The 19,259-nt window shown below is 51.8% G+C and overlaps 1 protein-coding gene across 2 annotated transcripts in view; it reads right to left on the reverse strand.

Moving 5' to 3' along the window:
* The window catches only part of FNDC1 (fibronectin type III domain containing 1), a 67,236-nt gene that overhangs the window by 23,891 nt on the left and 24,086 nt on the right, over nucleotides 1-19,259 (reverse strand). For both annotated transcript variants that reach the window (XM_079780394.1, XM_079780393.1), the window contains 9 exons: nucleotides 16,551-16,757; nucleotides 15,144-15,242; nucleotides 13,326-13,443; nucleotides 11,100-11,287; nucleotides 10,021-10,128; nucleotides 7,765-7,953; nucleotides 4,372-6,399; nucleotides 2,457-2,557; nucleotides 444-555 (listed from right to left, as the gene is read on the reverse strand). In XM_079780394.1, coding sequence (XP_079636520.1) covers nucleotides 444-555; nucleotides 2,457-2,557; nucleotides 4,372-6,399; nucleotides 7,765-7,953; nucleotides 10,021-10,128; nucleotides 11,100-11,287; nucleotides 13,326-13,443; nucleotides 15,144-15,242; nucleotides 16,551-16,757 — 3,150 coding nt within the window. The remainder of the gene's footprint in view (nucleotides 1-443; nucleotides 556-2,456; nucleotides 2,558-4,371; nucleotides 6,400-7,764; nucleotides 7,954-10,020; nucleotides 10,129-11,099; nucleotides 11,288-13,325; nucleotides 13,444-15,143; nucleotides 15,243-16,550; nucleotides 16,758-19,259) is intronic.

Raw genomic sequence — 19,259 nt, forward strand, 5'->3', positions numbered from 1 at the left:
GGCCACAGGCAGCGCACAGACGAGTGCTCCTATGTCCCATGAGCCCCTGGGCGTGAACACTGAAGTGTGAATGTCATGTAATTTCCACATGTCACAAATATTATCCTTCTTTGATTATTTTTGCAATCATTTAAAAAATGTGAAAACTCTTCTGAGCTCACAGGCCATACCAAAACAGGCAGCAGGCAGGGTTTGGCCAATGGGTCGGAGTTGGCTGACTCCTGCCTGAGGCTGCCAATTTCCAGAACAAAGTTGAGTGCCACCTTGCCTGAGAGGGTGGATTCCATTGGAAATGTTGCTGACAGTTCTATCCGAGGAAAAGCGCGTGGCCAAAGGTAACTAGACCGGGGGCACCCACTAACAATCAGGGCGAGGAGGAAAAGAGGTTGTTATTCCACAGCTAAGCCAGGACACTCTGTTCCTGAAGAACCATTCTCACTTACCCACAATGGTTCGACCGTCTCCTCCTAGTTTAACCCGAAGAGGATTGCCGTGGGAATCTTGGAGGTACCTTCCTTCTGCGTTCAATACTAACCCGCGATCAAGATCCACCACCTAAATCCACGACACAGATTAAAGACCATATTGGACATTCAAAACGGTCACATTCATCCAACTGCAGGAATACATGCATGAAGTTTCCACTGAAGTGAGTAGGAAACACTATTTTTGTCAGCACCCTTCATAAGGTTGGATGAAAATAAAGTGTCAAACAACTGTAGTTCCTATTATCATTGCTTACCCAGGCAGCATGTCAATTATTTTGTTTCTAGAATATACAAAACATGTACAAACTACCATTGAGTACGATGTATGTGCTGCTGAAAAGTAGGAAACTACCTAAGCGTCCACTGATGGAGGGCAGAGATTAAAGACATTATGGCATATCCATATAGTGGAAGACCATGCAGCCAGTGAAAAGGATCGAAAATTTCTACATATATTGGCATATCCTGATATAAATTCAGATTACAGGGGTGATTATTTTTCAAAAATAAAAATATATTCATTTATGTCTATAAGCTTAAAACTGCAGCGAAAATAACCTAGAAGGCTACATCCCAAACCACTCACAGTGATGACCCTTGAAAAGGGGTTTGGAACGGCTTCTGATATTTTCCATGTATTTCTGAATTGTTTCCACCTCTTGCAATGAACATGCATTGCTAATACATTAAAAACATGATACGCTTCTACTTTTCTGTTAATGTGAAAAATCAAGGTTACTATAACAAAAACAACTTAATTTGGAATTAAATTGCCCCATATAGTATGTATGCAAAAAGCTAATACCCTAAAGAATTATAAAACTTGAAAAAAACGGTATTGCTATCTCTATGAAGGAACAAACTCATGCTCCACACTAGTGGTTCTCAAAGTATGATCCCAGGCCAGCAGACTCAGTGTCACCTGGGAACTTGTCAGATATGCAAATTACCTGGCCATACCTGAGACCATATTTGGTAAATCCCCAGGGATTCTGACACTGAAGTTTGAGAACCACGACTGTGCATGACCGGACCAGTAAGGAGCCCCTGCCAGCAGGCCACTTTGTTGGGTCCTGACTCAGTAATTAAAATAAGGCTCATTGATATAGACCCTACTTTTGAAATCTATCCATACAGTTCAATTCAAAACTGTTTACATGATATTTGCTTTAATATGTATTTCTTCCTAGAATAAATATAGTTCCTTTGAGAAATGAGAAGATCTATCTTTTATATAACCTGTACTGAACATTTTATGAATTCCAATATGTTTTCCTAAACCTTATTGCTATAAATGGGAAGTGTTGACTGGGAATTCCACCGTGAATATTTTTTAGATTCTTTGAAAAAATATTTCAAATCTCTGAATATTATAAAGTGTTCTTCCCATTAACCTCAAGCCACCTAAAATCCGTAAACATTTATCTTAAACCCAAGAAGTTAGTCATTTAACTTAAACGTACATAAAATTCTGACACCTATTTGTTATTTTAGACAAACAACAATTATTGGAAGGTCCAAAAGGTGATCTGATAAAAATTGCCTGTTTGATTCAGGGTTTTCTTGCTTGTTCACTTATTTTCACTCTGATTCCTTTTGACAAAGGGTTTGAGACAATTTGCAGAAAATATGTGTCCTTAACTAAACAAAAAACCAACTGGGAAAATAGAAGTTCATTTGAGAGGCTGTGCCTCAAGTTCTCTGTCACGGCTGTGGTTAGCCATACCTTTGTCTGAGTGCCCTGGCCTCATCTTGTTAGCTCTGAGGAGAAAAACTAGTCACTCGGGACAAGCAGAGATCTCTCTGGTCGCTGGAAGAATGCCCATAGTGCAGCATATTGACAGATGAGTGGTTAAAACCAGAGAAAGGGAGGAAAAAGACTGCTTCGTGATTGTTCCACAACGCCCACCATTTTCCTCTTCCCAACAGCATGAGAACAACCGAGATGTGTAAAGAAGTTCACCCTACCCACTTTGTTCCTTGAGGGCCATTGATAACTCTCTGTCCGCTGGGCTTTCCATCCGTGTCGGGCAGTCCTCTCCCCTCCACACTGGGCCCGCCGTTATAACCTGCCCAGGAAGCAAGCAACAGAGCCTGGTCAACGCCACAGGCCACGGAGTTGGCTTCCTGCCAACCTATGAGCGGCAACATCACTTCAAACAGAAACACGAACAGGACTTTACACCAACAGCTCATGTCCATGAGATGACGATAGTCTAAACCAGGGGTCCTCAAACTGTTTAAACAGGGGGCCAGTTCACTGTCCCTCAGACCGTTGGAGGGCCGGACTATAGTTTAAAAAAAACTCTGAACAAATTCCTATGCACACTGCACATACCTTATTTTGAAGTGGAAAAAAAAAAAAGGCAAAAACACCCGCATGTGGCCCGTGGACCGTAGTTTGAGGACGCCTGGAACTGTGACTTCTACGTGACAAATACGAATGTCAAGAATACAGTAAAGTCACAGCTTTCTGACTGTACTGGAGGAATGGGAGTGTTCAGTGTAAGTAAATTATCCAGAAGAAGATTAAAGGCTGTAATCGCTGTAGCTTTAGTTTAACCAGTTGGAAGTTGGAGAAAACTGTCTCTGAAATGTCTAGCTGCTGTCCTCCTCTCCTCAGCAGGTTTACCTGTGCCGACTCAGTCCCCACTGTCAACCGCCAAGTACAAATGCACGGGCTGACTCAGCTTGCTGAGCTCTGCCGCCTGGGAAGTACCTGCTCGGAGAGGAAGTACGAGGTCCCGCCAGCGGCCCTCTCGGTTGCTGTGTCCGCCTAGTCCTGTCTCCTGCCCTTCCTCTCTCTCCTGCCATTTCTCAGCCGCAGTTCCCCTCGGCTCTGCGGGGCGCACTCTGTGGTCCAGCCCCCGCATGGGGTCAAGGGCTTGGGCTCCCTGACAACGACTTGCAGGTCAGAGACTTATTTCTCTGGCGCAAATGGTTAATGAAAACTGAACATTTACTGAGGACTTTGTACAAGGGCATGTGAGGTTTTTTTTGTTACCAGGGTCTCGGGCTGGCTTAAGACAGTCCATTTTAACGGAACCTGGCGTCAACGTGCGGCACGTGCTCCGTCTTTCCAGTGAGCTAACCTAACCATACCTCGTCCAGATGAGCAAACACCAATTGTTCACTCGGAGCTGCTCTGTCAAGCCCTATTCCACGCGAGGAGAGCGCCAGGTGCCACTTCCCAGGCTGCAGACTTGGGAAAAACTTTACTTAGGTCCTGCCCTGGGGTCCAGCTAGACTCCAGTTCACAGTTCATAGCTGTCTACCTGCGCCTCAGTGTAAGTCACACCCCCGCCTGTTCCAACTCTCGGTGACAATTGTCTTGAACATGTATTTCCTACCAGTTTTAAACAGCATCCACTGAGCGCAGCGTCTAAGCAGTTCATGGCCAAGACATCCGAGTTTGCCCCGAGTGTTCGGTTGAGAGCTTTGTGTGCAGAATCAACAAGAACACGACCCAGGCCCACAGGAAGTGCATGTCTCACTGACGCCTTAAATGTACGGGGGCCCCGGAAACAGCTCAAAGTGGCCCCAGTGCAGGAACCTGACTTGGGATCCTGCTTTCCCTGGTGCAGAGCAGGGGGGTCAGGGGCGCGTGGGCCAGGGCAGCGGCCGGGGCTGGGTTAGGACACCGCTCGGCCCTCCTGGCGCTCTGACCTGGGCCAGCCGCACAGACCCTGCAGCCCCACCGCCTCCCCTGGAAACCAGGAGAAACCCCGGAAACCCTCCGAGGAGGTCAGGAGGAGGACTCCATCACCTCCGCAAAGCTGCTAACGGGGCCTGCGCAGGGCAGACGCCGGAGGACACAGCAGCCATCCAGGCATCGCTACCAACAGCCCCGAGCACCGTGTGGACCAGAGAGAGCACCCGGTACCTGGTCTGAAGGAGGGCCGGGCGGGCGCGCGGGAGAGCGGGTTCCGGAAGCGGGCGTGCATCATGCGCTGGCGCAGCGACAGCATGGGCGTGGGGGCGGCGGCGGGAGGGGCGCGCGTCGTGGGCCGGGGCCGCGCCGGGGTGCCCACGGGGGCGCTGGCCGCGCTGGGGCTGCGAGGCGGGTGTCTGGGCGGGAGGTGCGAGGCTCTGGGGGCGCTGCCTGGAGGCGGCGGCCGCTGCGTGGGGCTCTCCGTCTCCGCGCCGCTCCGGTCTGCGGATGCGCCGCCCCCGGGGACGGAGGCGGGGGGCCACTTGGGAACAGAGGGCAGCGGGTCCTCGTCCTTCCCGCCTTTCAGGGGCCACGTGTCCTCCTCCTCGTCCTCGGCCGAAACCGACTGCGGGGACTTGGCGGTCAGGGCCTCGTTCCTGGAGGCCGCGTCCTTCTTCCCCGCCGCCCGGGGCCCTGCGCGCCCGGGGGCCCTGGTGCGGGCGGGGGCGTGCGGGGCGCCGGGCCTCGGGGGGGCGCCTGCGGGTCTGCGGGGGAGGCCGTCGCCCGCGCTCCCCGTCGGGGCCGCCCTCACGCCCGGGGTCTCCGCGCCTGTGCTGCCGCCGCGGTCCCCGCCATGGTCCCCGCCATGGCTGCTCTCGGGGTGCTCGGGGAGGGGCGGCTGGCTGCCTCGGGACCCGTAGGCGTGAGGGTCCCCGTGGGGGCGCCCCGCCTGGGGGGCCGCGGGCTGCCTCCTGGGGGCGCTGGACCCGGGGTGGTGCTGGGACTGCGCGGCGGCCCAGGCCCCGGCGGACTCGGGGTTCCCCGCCAGCGGGTCCCTCGGCTGCGGGCTCGCCCCTCGCTGGGGGCCTCGTCTCAGGGGGTCCCCGGCCCGGGCGGCGGGCTGCCTGGCGGAGGAAGGCACGTGGCCCCGCACCGCCGTGGCCGGAAGTGGCTTCTCGTCTTCCGCTTCGCTGTCCGAGCCCGGCCCGAGGTCAGACGCGGGGTGCGCGCTCCCCCGCGCGTGCGCTTGGGGGGTCCGGGTGGGCGCCGGGGAGCTGGGGGGCTGGACTCGGGGGCCTCGGCCGTAGCCGAACCTGCCGGGGTGCCTGCCGGGGGCGGCGAAGGGCCGGCTTCTGGGCGCACTGCCGGGTCCCGGGGGCCGCGCCCGGAGCGTCTGGGCGGTGGGTCTCCCCGCACCGTCCCCGTCCCCGTCCGCCCTCCGCGGGGCCTGTGTCCGGGGAGCCGGGCGCGAGGAGGCCGGTGAGGACTCGGTGGGGCGCGAGGGCGCGTGGGCCTCGGCGGCTGGGGCGTCGTGGCCATCCGTCCCGCCGCGGGGCTCGGGGGGCAGCAGCCGGGATGCCCCCCCGTGGGGCGCCCTCCGCGCGGGCAGCGCCGGCTTGGCGCCCTGGGGGCCCCTGGCGCGCGGGCCGGCCGCGGGGTGGGGGTGGCGGGGCCGGGCGGGCGCGCTCTTGGGCCGCGGGGGCGCGGAGGCGGCGGCTTTGAGGTCCGGGGCGCCCGGGGCCGGCTCGTCCTCCTCTCCGTCCAGCGAGTCGTTGTCGGCGGGGCTGGGCGGCAGGTGGGCGGGGCGGCGGGAGCCGCCCGCGGTGGGCGAGTGGGGGGCCCACGGGGCTGCCCCCCGCGGGTGGGAGGGCGGCGAGGAGCCGGGCTGGCCCAGCCCTTCCTGTCGGGGCGGCACTGGCGCGCGGACCCTCCCCGGAGTCCGGCCGGCCAGGCCGGGGTGGACGGGTCTGCCCGGCGGCCTGGGCGGGCGCTGCGGGTCCTGGGTCTCGGAGGGCGACGTCGGGGGGTCCCCCTGGGGGTCCAGTTCCTCCGCACCCGTGAGCTCTGCCGCCTGGGGTTTCCCGGGCACCCCCCCGGGGGCCAGGATTTGGTTCTTCAAGTCCGGAGGGTCCTGGGCGTGCCGGCCCCGGGGAGCGGCGGGCACGTGGGTGTCCTTGGAGGGCGCGGCCCGGGGCGGAGAGGAGGGCGGCGAGGTTTCCTGTCGCCAGCTGTCCATCGCGTCGGCCTCCGGGGTCCTGGCTGCAATAGACGGGAAAGAATCTGCATCAGAGACGAGATTCAAAAGCTTTGCGGCACCAAGCGAGTGTCAAAGATGGCCGTGGAGGCGTTCCAGGTCGGAGATTTTAACTGACAACGTCTCATTCTTGGGAACATTGGACACTTTTCTGTTACAGCCATCGCTTTGAAAGGCCTCTTGTGCTTTAAGCCGTAGATGTAGCTCTGAACAACATGTGTGAGAATTTCTGTGACTGCAGTTAGGTTAGTCACAGCTTAGTATTTGAAGGAATTCCCAAATGAGTACTTTGAAGTCATCCATTGGTTTTGCAAAAGCAGGATCTTACATAGGACTTTGGTAATAAAACGAATTCTCAGTGTGTTACAAATGCGCATAGCCCTTCTTGACAATTCAGGCAAGGAATGTATAGGAACCTGGTATAAAATGTTAAATGATCTCTACACATAAAGGCGTGGGGATGTGTTGCATGCCTGGGAAGTGACTTGGGTGAGCAACAAATTTCTAATTTTTGAGCATTACAAAGAGTTCCCTATCCCCCTAACATGTCCTTACTTGCTTTCTCCTTCTCTATGAAAATCTCTTTAGTAATAAATACATTTGTAATTCCAAAATAGAGCCAAAAATAAAAAGGCTCCTGAGGTAGGCAAAACACTAGGTGTACCCTGTGATTTACCCTTTGTTGAGAGCAGAACTGAATGAGGAAAGGGGTGCTGTCCCGGCAGGGAATCGGTGTAGCAAAGGGGAATGCAGCCGGGAGCAAACATCTATTTCATTTCCTTCCAAGACAGACTGTGTGACTTTGGGGTGCCCTGGGGATCCTCACAGCACATCATGGAGGAGAGAACCACCAATATGGTGTGAATGGGGGAGGCAGAACGGAGTCACCATCCAGAACCAGTCCGCTCCATTCTGGGTTTCATTAACTTGCTGGTTCTGATCCCGATCAGATAAACAAGGTACTGAAGTTCTTCTGAGTCAAGCTGCACTCCCAAGTAATGGAATACAAGCTACGCATTTCGAATGCTATTTGGAAATTGAAGAGAGCTGACAACTAGAAATGCCACAGTACACTTGTAAAAATGTTCTTTCCCTGTCATCATAACCCCAAGTTACACAGCGATATAAGATTAATCACAAAACTCATACTCTCATGTTTGTGTAATATCGAAAGAGTGATGAATGTTATTAGCAATCAATAACATTTTAGTCCTTGGGGTGACTGCTTTCTAAAGGGCCTATCAAATGTTCTATAAATCACTGCAAACTCAGCCTAAAAAATACCATGAAAACCCAAGCAAGAGCCATGATTCATAAAGAATGCAACACGGGAAACAAAAAGCGGGGAGAGACGCACACGCAATGCTTACTTGTTGGCATAGCGACGACGAAGGCTTTGGAGTGAGGCCCCGTTCCCCGCCTGTTGGCCGCCCGGATTTTGAACAGATAGCGCTCCCCCGGCTGCAGACCGTCCACGCGGGCAGAAGTGGTCTCTCCAGGGAAGGTGAGGGACTTCGCTCCGAAGGGCTTGAGCGCGGGGGCGTATGAGAGAATGTACTCTGAAATGATTTGGCAGACGGTTGGAAGGAGGACAGTGAAAACAGTGCTGTGTCCCGAAGACGGACTGTAGGGGCAGGACGGACTGTAGGGGCAGGATGGACTGTAGGGGCAGGATGGACCGGAGGGGCAGGATGGACCGGAGGGGCAGGATGGACCGGAGGGGCAGGATGGACCGGAGGGGCAGGAGGGACCATAGGGGCAGGATGGACCATGTTTTAAAGCACAATATTCACCCTCAACTAAAAACTGTCCTGCCTATTTCCTCCCAGTGAACTCAAGATCTACAAAACTTATCAAATTAATATGACTGGGAGCTAACAAAAAACTGAATTACAGAAAAACCAAGCAATTGTCATACTTCCTATGGAGGCGTGGAAAAGCTTTTCTTTTACCTATGAGCTAATCTTTAAAAAGTGTTTTTTAAAGCATTTGTAGGAAGAAAAGAACTGTGCTTTCTTGTTGAAAATGAATAAACTGGTCATTTGTGATGGTCAAAAGTCAAAATTAAAAGAATGCCTGTCTATGAAATTTGGTAATTCAGATATTTTTATGGATTCACTTCATTTGGAAAAAAGTTAACCATGTCAAAATATATTGTGTTTTATATTTCTCAGACATAAAAAAATTTCCTGGTATAATTTTGAATTTTCAACCCCATCACCACACCTTTATGAAAATCCGTGAGTTCTTTTGGACATAACTCAGTAGCTATTATTATTTCTGATAATATTGAATTGACTATCCGGGAGCTTCTTTCACCAGAAAGAGAGAAGCATAAACCAAGACGTGGGAGAGGGAACGAAAATAAAAGCAGCATGGTAATAATGTCACTAAAGGAGCAATGATGGATGGTTTTATAACTAAAAAGGGTAGTCGGCCCAAAACTGTCCTTATTCACTTCCCAGCATTACAACAATACTTAGTCCAGAAGGAGCCAATGTTCAGATTTTTATAAAAAGAATTATTTAAAAGGGCCAACTAAACATTTCTTCATTTGTTTCTAATTTATTCCACTAGAGAAAAAATGAGTAAGAATAACACAGTATTTTCTTCTTTAAAAAACCAGAAGTGGGAAAGCCTTCAGTTTAGAAAAGACTACCTCATGTCTACCTTCCTTCTATTGTCCATGAAAAGGTCCTCACAGGTCAACAAAGGTAACGTACAGTTGTGTACAAAAGAGAACAAGTCATTCATTTCAATTAAGAAATTCTCAAGGAAGATCAGTGGTCATTTTCTGGACTTCTTTAAGCTTACACAAACTTTCCATAGTTTCTGGACACGAAGTTTCATAGTTTCTGAAGACTTAAATTTGTCTCCCAAGATTGTGTAACAATAAAAAGTACCCTTAGGGTACATTTGTATAAGTGATGTCAAGGGAAAAGTTCAGTACGCCCTTCACAATATCTCCTACGTACGGACTTCTGGAAGGTTCTTAGATGTTTTTACATTGAAAAGAAAGATTTGTGCTTTTATTTAGTATTCTCAACAGACATTTTTGAATTTAACTATTTGTTAATATTTTATCCTGTTTGTAAATCTACAGTATTGTTATTTTAAGGTCATATTTTCCTCAACTCCCCCAAAGTAATTAATTTTAAAAGCTGACAAATAGGAAAAGAATTTTCCATTTGATTTTGTTACTTGAGTTCTCAATCCCATTAAAAAGATTTTGGTCCCATTCAAGACACTCATGGTCCCCTGGGGCTCCTGCTCACTCCCACTTGCCGTGATCTTACTGGCACAACGAGCAGACCCGGAAATGAAAAACAAGGGTCATCGTGTGGGTAAAGGTTAGGCTGTCACTCCCATACAGTCAAAAACAGAGACACCCTCTGATGGCGGACCCAGGTCCTCGAGCATACAGAGGTGGAAGTCATCTCCACGACCCCCTGATCTCACCGGCAGTGAGAGCCCTCGTCTGTTGGGTTAGCACCGCACAGACGTGTTGCTTCCCTGTTCCTAGTGCAGCCACCAGGCCTGTGATGAGACCCGGTGCACGGAGTCAGTACAGTGTGGGGGACGTCGCTCCCATGTGCACCTCGTGCCCTCAGCAGCCAGCTTCCTACCTTTCACTCTGCCCTCCGTCTCAGGCAGGGCGTCCCACGCCACAGTGACAGCTGTGGTTTTGCCATGGACTGGCCAGACTTTTAAGTTCTCCGGAGCCGTAGTAGGAGCTGCAAAGCAAGGTCAAGGGTCCAAGGTTTGAAAACGCCCTCGTGCATCTTCCAGCAAACGGCACGCGGTCCTTACGTGCCGTTACTGCAGAGCCGCCTGTTCACCTCTATCAGAACGAGAGGAAAGTCTGCATTTGCTCTCGGGTGGCAGGGTGATCTCTAGGTGCCTCCAACTCGGAGAGTGAGCTTACAGCTAGCGAAATGCTTTTCGGAATTTCCTCACTGCTCAATATTGATATATTCCAAGAAAATTAAAATCAAGGCTTTTATAAAATAAAGACACAGTTTAAAAAGACGTAATTATAACTTTCTCGCTAGTTCCTCTGGCCCCAGACTCAAATACAGCCTCAGCCTCAGGAAAGACCTCTCCCCACACTCAGGGCCACGGACGGCTCCTGCGTGCACGTCCAGCGGCGGCTCACAGTGCCCCACGCCGGGGGGTCACAGTCCCCCACCCCGGGGGGTCACAGTGCCCCACGCCGGGGGGTCACAGTGCCCCACGCCGGGGGGTCACAGTGCCCCACGCCGGGGGGGTCACAGTGCCCCACGCCGGGGGGGGTCACAGTGCCCCACGCCGGGGGGTCACAGTGCCCCACGCCGGGGGGGTCACAGTGCCCCACGCCGGGGGGGTCACAGTGCCCCACGCCGGGGGGTCACAGTGCCCCACGCCGGGGGGGTCACAGTGCCCCACGCCGGGGGGTCACAGTGCCCCACGCCGGGATGCACGGTGCTGCCCGCGGCAGGATCACGAGCTCATGGGAACCGCCAGCGAAGGATGGGCCGTGGACCCAGGGAAATGGTTGCTCAGCTTCTCCGTGTTCATAGGTACACACGCCGCCAAGATTTAGGGTTGTTTCCCTTTTGAAAATGCCTCTGCTGGCCTTTATCACTGTGGGCTCCTTAAAGCGTCTTTGGATCTTATTTTAGGGGTTTTCCCAAACTGACCACCCAAAGGCCATTTGGATACAGACCGGATTCCGGAGTCCTTTGGAAGACGGAGGTGCTCCACTTGCCGTCCCGGTCCCCCTGCGAAATGCGGACTGCGACCTCGTACATGGTGTCTGGGAGCAGCCCCTCGATCAGCACGCGCCGGTGCGAGACCTGCCTGTAGTCCCAGCGGGCCAGCTCCCCCTTTTCTCGGTAGCGCACCGTGTACTGCCTGCAAGGAGACGGGCAGCTGTGCACCGGGCCGTTCCCCGCCACGGAACACGAGGCTCCTCCATGCTCTTCCTTCCCCGGAAACGATGACTTCAAGGGAAACGGGGAAATCGGAGCACAAAGACCTACACTTGGGACTGTGTTTTGGGCTCAAAGGTGTTGAAAGCAGACAGGGAAGATGACTTTTCACGACCTGAAACTCATACTGCTCAAAAGCTGAAGCAGAGATGCCGAAGGGCAGGGGAGGCGGGGGGAGAAGGAGGTGGCTTTGATGAGGCACGTGCCTTATCAGGGGTGTGTGTGCACGCATGTGTGCGCGTGTTTGTGCACGTGTGCAGTGTGGAGAGGGCAAGGTAAGAATCAGAACTGGCCCGAGGTAGCTTGGCTTTCCAGGAAAGAAAGACAAAAAGACTCGTTTCCTGCCAGATCAGGCATGTTTCCTCGCGGTGAAGGGGAGGCAGCAGGGGTCTTGAGTAAACTTCCTGCCATGAGAAGGAGCAGCAGTGTGTCAGACAGAGCGGGATGAGGAGGATAAACAGACCGCGAGTGTGAGATTGTCATGGAGAGAAACACGATGAGCGAGCGTTCCCCAGTCCCGGAAGGAAGGCATGCTCGGCTCTGGGCGCTGCCACGGAGAGGTCTTTGCGGACACTGTGCGGTAGGAAGCACTTGGTGCGTGAAACGTGCTGGTCATTGTGACAGTCACTAAGGCAGGATAACACTTCCGTGCAGACAGCACACCAGGGGACACGGGAAAACTCAGCCCTCTTTGTTCTCATCACGATGCTGGACATAGAGCCCCCAGGAGCCAGGAGCCGTTCATGTTGAGGACGCCAAGGGCAGGGAGAGCGTCGCCATGAACCGCGAGAGAGTCCTGTGAACCTCAGAGGTCTTTACAGGAAGCGGTGTCTCTTTTCACTAGCAGGCAGACGGAAACTCTAGCTCGATCAAATAACAGTATATATGTTGCATATATTTCTCAGCATTATGTCTCATTCGTTTTATAAAGTACATTCACTTTTCCTGGTTGCGGACAGGTTCAAAGATTAGTACGTAATGACGAGCCACCAAATCTGTGGCTGTCTCTTGGCTGTATAAACTATTAAGTCACGTGACCCAGCAGCTTTTGGTGACTATTTTAATCTACCACTGACTGGAACTGGTGTTCACCAGTGGCCTTTTTGACACGAAAGTTCTTTTAACTTTGTGGTTGGTTTTTCTTCTATTGCTATTGCAAACGAATATAAAAATCAGAATAGCACCACGTCGTGGCTTGAGAAAAATGCATTCATGTTATGCACAGTGAGCTACACGTGAGGCAGGGTGGTGCTTGGAGACTCTAAAGAGGAACTGCTGGCGCGAGGGTTAGACGCATGCCCACCTCTCTCCTGAGAGCCTTCCTGCTGCCACTCTTCACGGGTAACGCAAGGAAGGGTCAGGCGCCTCCCCACATGGGCCCGTAGCTTCTACACGTGAATAGATCACTAATGCCTGGCTGGTGTGGCTCAGTGATTGAGCATCGACCTATGAACCAGGTCACGGTTCAATTCCCAGCCAGGGCACATGCCCTGGTTGCGGGCTTGATCCCCAGTAGAGGGCATGCAGGAGGCAGCCGATCAATGATTCTCTCTCATCATTGATGTTTGTATCTCTCCCTCTCCCTTCCTCTCTGAAATCAATAAAAACATACTTTTTTTAAAAATAGAGAATTAATAAGGCACAGCAAAGCAAAAGGGGGCAAAGAGAGAAATAGGATCTAGGACATTTGCAGACACAGGAGAAGGCGGAGAAGGCGAGATGTGAGGTCCCGCCCTGTGCATCACACACGAGGCCCTGGTAGCGTGTGGCCTGTGGGGAATGTGTGGCCACGCTCAAGTTTAGCTGCATTGCCACAGGACAGTCTATTGTCCAGTTTCAAAAAGCACCAGCTCTCAAATATGTCAGAAAATCAAATCCCTCAAGTAAATGCATGTCTCTCTGGGGCCACAAAACCCACGTCTCTCACACACAAAAGAAAGACAAAGACGTCAGGAAAGTACCTGGACGCAACAACTTTCTTCTGTTTCTCCACGACGGGGTCCACCCAGGCCACAAGCACAGACTGAGACGACATCACCCGGACACTGATGTCCTCAGGGACGTCCAGCTCGTCCTCCTCTGAAATGACAGTGGGCGCGTGGGAAGGCTGTCCCGACAGTAGACTCCACCCTGGTTCCTCTGGCCCCGAGTTTAGTTCACCCGGTGCAGTAAATTGCTCATGCGTGATGTCGATGAAATGAAGTGAACAGGAAGTTTAGCAATGATTTGATTGGTCACTGGAGAGAAGCCTGAATCTCTACGCTTGCCCTTCTCAAGTACAGTCTAAGTCAGTGATGGGCAACCTTTTGAGCTTGGTGTGTCAAACTTCGCCAAAAAACTGAGCATAACTCGGGTAGTGTGTCACTTTGAGGAAAAAAACATTATTTCGCAAATGTTTCTTCCTCAGGAGCAGCAAATGTTTCATCCTCGGCATGCGGCTGCCTCAGCGGCCGCGTGTCATCAGAAATGGCCACGCGTGTCTGACACGCGTGTCATAGGTTCGCCATCACTGGTCTAAGACATGGGTAGTTCACTTGCAAACTGCCCAACCCAATGGACACAAAGCACAAAAGGGAGGCTGTGCCGTGGTCAGAGACACTCCCAGTAACTCAGTGTTTCCTCAACATACACTGGAAGTTTCCGAGAAATAATACAGTTTTTACAGGAAGCAAAACTTTAAGGGAAGAAAAGCTCAGGGAATCATTTCCTTGGCGATCGTGGCATGAATCGAAAATTCTGGTGCCAACAACAGCATGAATCACGTGGGGCTCCGGGTCCTCACATTTCAGAGCATGGGGTGCCAAGGCAAATGAACAGGTATATTCCGGTACAAAAGAGAATTCAGCCTGCGGTTTCCGATAGAATACATCACAGACACAGGCTTACAGTTCTGTTCACTAACCAACTGAAACTCACAAGATGTCTTCACTTTGGCTTTTGAGTCTGTTAGGTTTCTGGGGTGTTTTTGTTTGTTTTTTGTTGTTGTTGTTCTGTTTTTTGTGGCTTTAACTATAAGTAGGAAAAAGTGGAAATATTTAGCCTGTTAGGAAACTGATATAGTGACTTCTTGGAGAGCAACTAATGACTAATAAAGGTGAAACATCCTGTATGTGGGCCTGCTGTTATGCAATGTAAAAATTATAATAATATAACATATAATAACATTGTGTAATATAAAATTATAATTAACAAATAAGTTCATGAAAATAATTATGCTATAGGTTACCTCTTTAAGTAAGGCCCAGGAACCAGAAAAGGTATATGTAATTTGCTATATATGAGTACTATAGAAAATATCTGTGAACAAATGTGGAAAAAATATCTTAGATCAGGCTATCAGCACACCATCCCTACATCTTCTCTCACTCTTCTCACTGCCATTGTTACTCAAGTTTAGCTGAAATAAAGTTTCCCTGCATTCTTGCACGCTACCCCATCCACTCCTCTCTCTCTGTTCACAGTCTGTCACCAGGGGATGTTTCCATGTGGATCACACTGTGCCCTTAAATGGAATAAATGTTTGGCTGCTCTTATTAGGGCAAATATGTGGCACAGTAAAGATATAAAGAATATACAGAGAAATAAAGTTCATCACAAGAATGCCTTACCCTCTGAGTAGAGAAGAAACACACTAGTATCCAAAATGTGGCCCAGTCCGCCCTGCTGTTTCCTTTACCCTCAAGAAAATCCATGGAATTCGTCGCCTGGCCAGCAGCATTTGGGAACAACATGAAGTCACACTGGACCATGGCTGACCGGAGGCGTCCTTAGGAACATACCTGAAATCTTCCGTTTCGTGAGGGCGGCCCTGTAGACCGGCTGACTCTGGCCCCGCGAGTTCAGGGACTGCAGGGAGACCACGTACACCGACTCGGAGGCTGTGGACGAGGCGCAGGCAGTGAGGCTCTGCGGCTGGTTTCCCGGGACACACCCCTCTGTCCTCGGCCCCCGCCCCCTTCCCCTCCCTCCTCCCAGCTCATCTCTCTAGGGCATCCCCCTTCTTCCGGACAAATAAATTTGAGCCCAAGCATGGTAGGAACTAAACTCAAGAAGAACACTGTTATGGTAGGATATGTGGAGGTGATTTTCACCAGTTATTCCTGGAAAATGGGTTTCTATCTCATGAGCATCAAAGAAAGATGAACAAGGTTTTAAAAAGAAGGGGATTGCATATATGCCCACATAAGTCCCCCGATTTCCTCTTATTTCTAAATAGAGACAAGGGGTGACTCTCTTTAACTGCCATCAAACAGAAGGGAGAGGAGACGAGAGCAGCCACAGTGCCAGGTCAGCGCCTGGTGGAGGACTCACTTCAGACCCCTGAATGCCTTGGTGCCACTGACAATGGAACACGCCAAGTCATCAAAGGAAGAACGCTGCCATTTATCTCCCGATCCGGGGACGTGCCTACGTAGCTAAGCCTGGAGGGCGGTGACCCAGCATGGATCGAGAACCACCAAGAGTCCGGCCAGAGCGGCTCGGCTGGTTGAGTATCATACTGTGCACCGAGAGGCTGCCGGTTCAATCCCCGGTCAGCACATGCCTGGGTTGCAGGTTCAATCGCCGGTCGGGGCAAGTACAGAAGACATTGACGTGTCTCTCTCATTGATGTCCAGGCCTGTCAACCACCAAGGCAGCAAAGGCCGGGCCTTGACCCAGCCTGGAATGATGCACAGACCTCTTCTGGTCACGGCGACTGTCCCCTCAGCTTCCACGGCCAGTGCTTCCTTCCCCCCAATAAGGCTTTGCGAAGAGGGAGGACAGCAAGCTGGCCGATTGGCAGGCTTCATCAGCTGCCCCCACATTTCATCTCGCGGGGCCCAAGGCCCAGTGTCCTAGGATCTCAGGCAAAGCTTAAGGAGCAAAACGGTGAAAGCAGAGCCAAGAGGCAAAAAGCATGAGCGCCCATCCCATGTCCAGGAAAAGGCCCCAACTCCAGGGATTGTGCTGCAGGCCAGGAAGCAGCTGCCGGGCGAGCACGCAAAGGCGGCCGTGTCCTGCGCTGACTGCAGGTTAAAGGGATGGGGGCACAGGCGGAGGACAGGACAGAACATAATTCTGAATAACTCTAATACCTGCAGAGTAAACGGTACAACTGAGCTGTGACGTCGGTCAGAACGAGCTTCTGAATACGAAGTGATGGGGAAGCTCATCGAATACTGAGCACCAGTTCACATCCAACTCACCCAGCTTTTTGATCTCATGCGTGCGCTCATCTCGGGCCAGTGGAACGTAATTCATCTTCCGGCCGCTTTCCCCGTAGCCCAAAAGGAAACCCCGGGATCTGCGTGGGCTCTTGGCTCCAGACAGGCGTGGCGCCTTCCACGCAACGGACAGCCGGTTGTCTGAGGATCGGACTCGGACACGCAGGGGCTTGTTTGGCACTTCCTTTTCTTAAAGAAATACGACACAGAAACTATTAAACAGCATACCCTCGGAGTCCGCCAGCGGGCACGTAAAGTCTGTCCAGGGACTGAGCCGCAACAATTACGCAGCTGGGTTTTAAACATCCATTTAGGTAAGCAATTCCAGAAAGAACATTGCCCCCCAAGGGCGCCGACCCTGGGTGCACGTGTTCCTCCCGTATTTCAGGCCGAGAGGCCTGAGGACTTCAAGTGGAAACATACCATGCGTGAGACGGCCATCCAGAAGTGTTGAGTGTTTACAAATGTTCTTTTTCATCTACTTCCTTTGCCCCTTTAAGTCCAAAACTGTATATTCTCTGCTGAGAGCTAGAGGTCAGCATGACAATTCAGCAAGCGCACAGGAGGTGCTGCGCTGACGCCCCGCAGGAAGCTCCTCGTAAAGCTGGGAAGGGCTTTCCTGGCCTTTGCGGTGAACCACTCCGGCCTACACAGTAACTGGCTTCTGGTTTGGATCTTAATTCTTCTGACATGTCTAATGTGCCCTCCAGACAGACCTGGGCCTGCCCCGCCATTGCTGCCATCTGTCTCCGCTGTTCCTTCTTCTACATTTTGAGAAATCCTCTTGCTAAAACGATCAAGCTCAAGAAACACTCTCACTGTTAGCTTTCTCAAAGCAACACACTCTGGGGCCAGTACTTAGGGTTTAAAGCTTTGCTTTTACATCGATGAAGAACTGCTAAGTTTGGGAACAAGGGCACAGACCATGTGATGACTACATTGTCCACTGCTGACAGCGGACCACATCCTAGTCATATTTGGGGATCCCATTAGGCCAGTGAGAGAATCTCTAGTTATGTAAGCCAGGGACTTCCCCGGCATTCTTCATCCACTTTATACATTCACCCCATCATCAATGCTGCCTAATTGTATTAGACTGGAAAATTCCCAGGAGGCTAAGATAGAAGAACACAACCTAATGCCACGGGTTAGTATGAATTCCAGTGATGCAGTAAGTAAATCAGTAGCCATTGGAGATGGCTCTTCCGAAAGCAGGACACTTGGTTCCAGTTCCGGATCTGCCAAAGGGAACATCCCTTTGCACATTAGCTGGAGCCACTGGGCATCCCGTTCCTGAAGGTCCTCGGAGCGTGCCAGGGAGTGGCCCAGCAAACGTTTCCCCACTGTCCCAAGTAGGACTTAGTAAGGGTTTTGGTTTTTAGTCCAATTGTGTAGCCAATGGGCCACCTGTATACAACTCTCCTCGCACCTGGGAGTGTAGCCACTGGCACTGGGTTCTGTGAACTGATCTGTTTTGTGCTCAGGTTCCAAGGTGAGCGCTCCCTTTCAAGGTGTGGCTTCTATAAAAATCAAGGACCTCCAAGTGATTCTGGGGATGACAGAGACGCTCATTCACACAGTTCAAGAGAAAGTCCCTTCCCCATCTGGGCTATCCATACCGTCAGACATCTTTTATGGATCTGTTACAACTATCTGGTAATCCTCTTTAAGCTGATGTGCACACTAAGAAAAACTATCCAGATGGTTCGAATTCACTGGTGCTGAGATTTTTTAAGTGTTTGTCTAAGCCAAATGGAATAGCCTCGCGGAAGGCTCCTGAAATTTTCTAATAAATCCCAGGGAGTCTTTTATCTGGAAAACAATGTCACAACTGCCGGGAGCAATCCCGTTCTCCCGAGTGGACTGCTGAGTGGACTCTAACGTGGCAGGACGCGGGACCTCCGCCGCTTTCAGCACGGCACCAGGTGGCCTCACTCAGAACCGGTTGATGATACCATTAATTACAGCCGTCCACTCGGAGGGTCAGCAGAGAAAACAAGGGCCGTAGAGATTAGAGTAGACTTCAGAAAGCCAGACACCCATGTCTCCTAAGTTGTGTTGTCAGCTACACAAACTGGCAAATATTCTTAAATTGTACAGAATCAAAACCTGTTCTTGAAAAAAAATCCCAAATTCAGCACGACGCTTTGTCCGTTTAGGGTTATAATTCGGTGCCCGTTAAGCTTGGTAGCTTCTGGTTTGGGCTTCCACAGGCTCTCAAGTCGGGTCCCAGTCTATTACCCGCTGGCTGCGTGACTCTGAGGCTCCCACTGACCCCCGTTTTCCTCCCTTGGAGCATGGTGTGTAGCGTATTGTGTTTTGTGACATAAGTCACGTAAAGCATATGTGAAGCCCACATTAACCCGGTGCCTCACGGATGCCTCTAGCAAAGGATCTGGTCTGTGGCACCTGGCGTCACCATCCAAGACTTCCTGCCACGGGTCCCCACTTACAGGAAACGTCGGCTAAGTTCCCCGGGGCCAGGAGCTCCTCAGGGGAGGTCGCCCACGTGTCCCCCAGATCCACCATTGCTCGTCCCCTGACAGGTGGTCATGCTTCAGGGTCCCAAGGCAAGACCATCTGAGGAAGAGCCTGGTCAGCCACGCGATGGCCCGGCTGCCCGACTGGGGAGCAGGAGCAGAGCGGACTTATGGACGCCTTTGACAATCCAGCATGGACTCACTGCAGCAT

Source organism: Cnephaeus nilssonii, assembly GCF_951640355.1.
Source record: "Cnephaeus nilssonii genome assembly, chromosome: 9".
In the NCBI taxonomy this organism is placed as follows: domain Eukaryota; kingdom Metazoa; phylum Chordata; class Mammalia; order Chiroptera; family Vespertilionidae; genus Cnephaeus; species Cnephaeus nilssonii.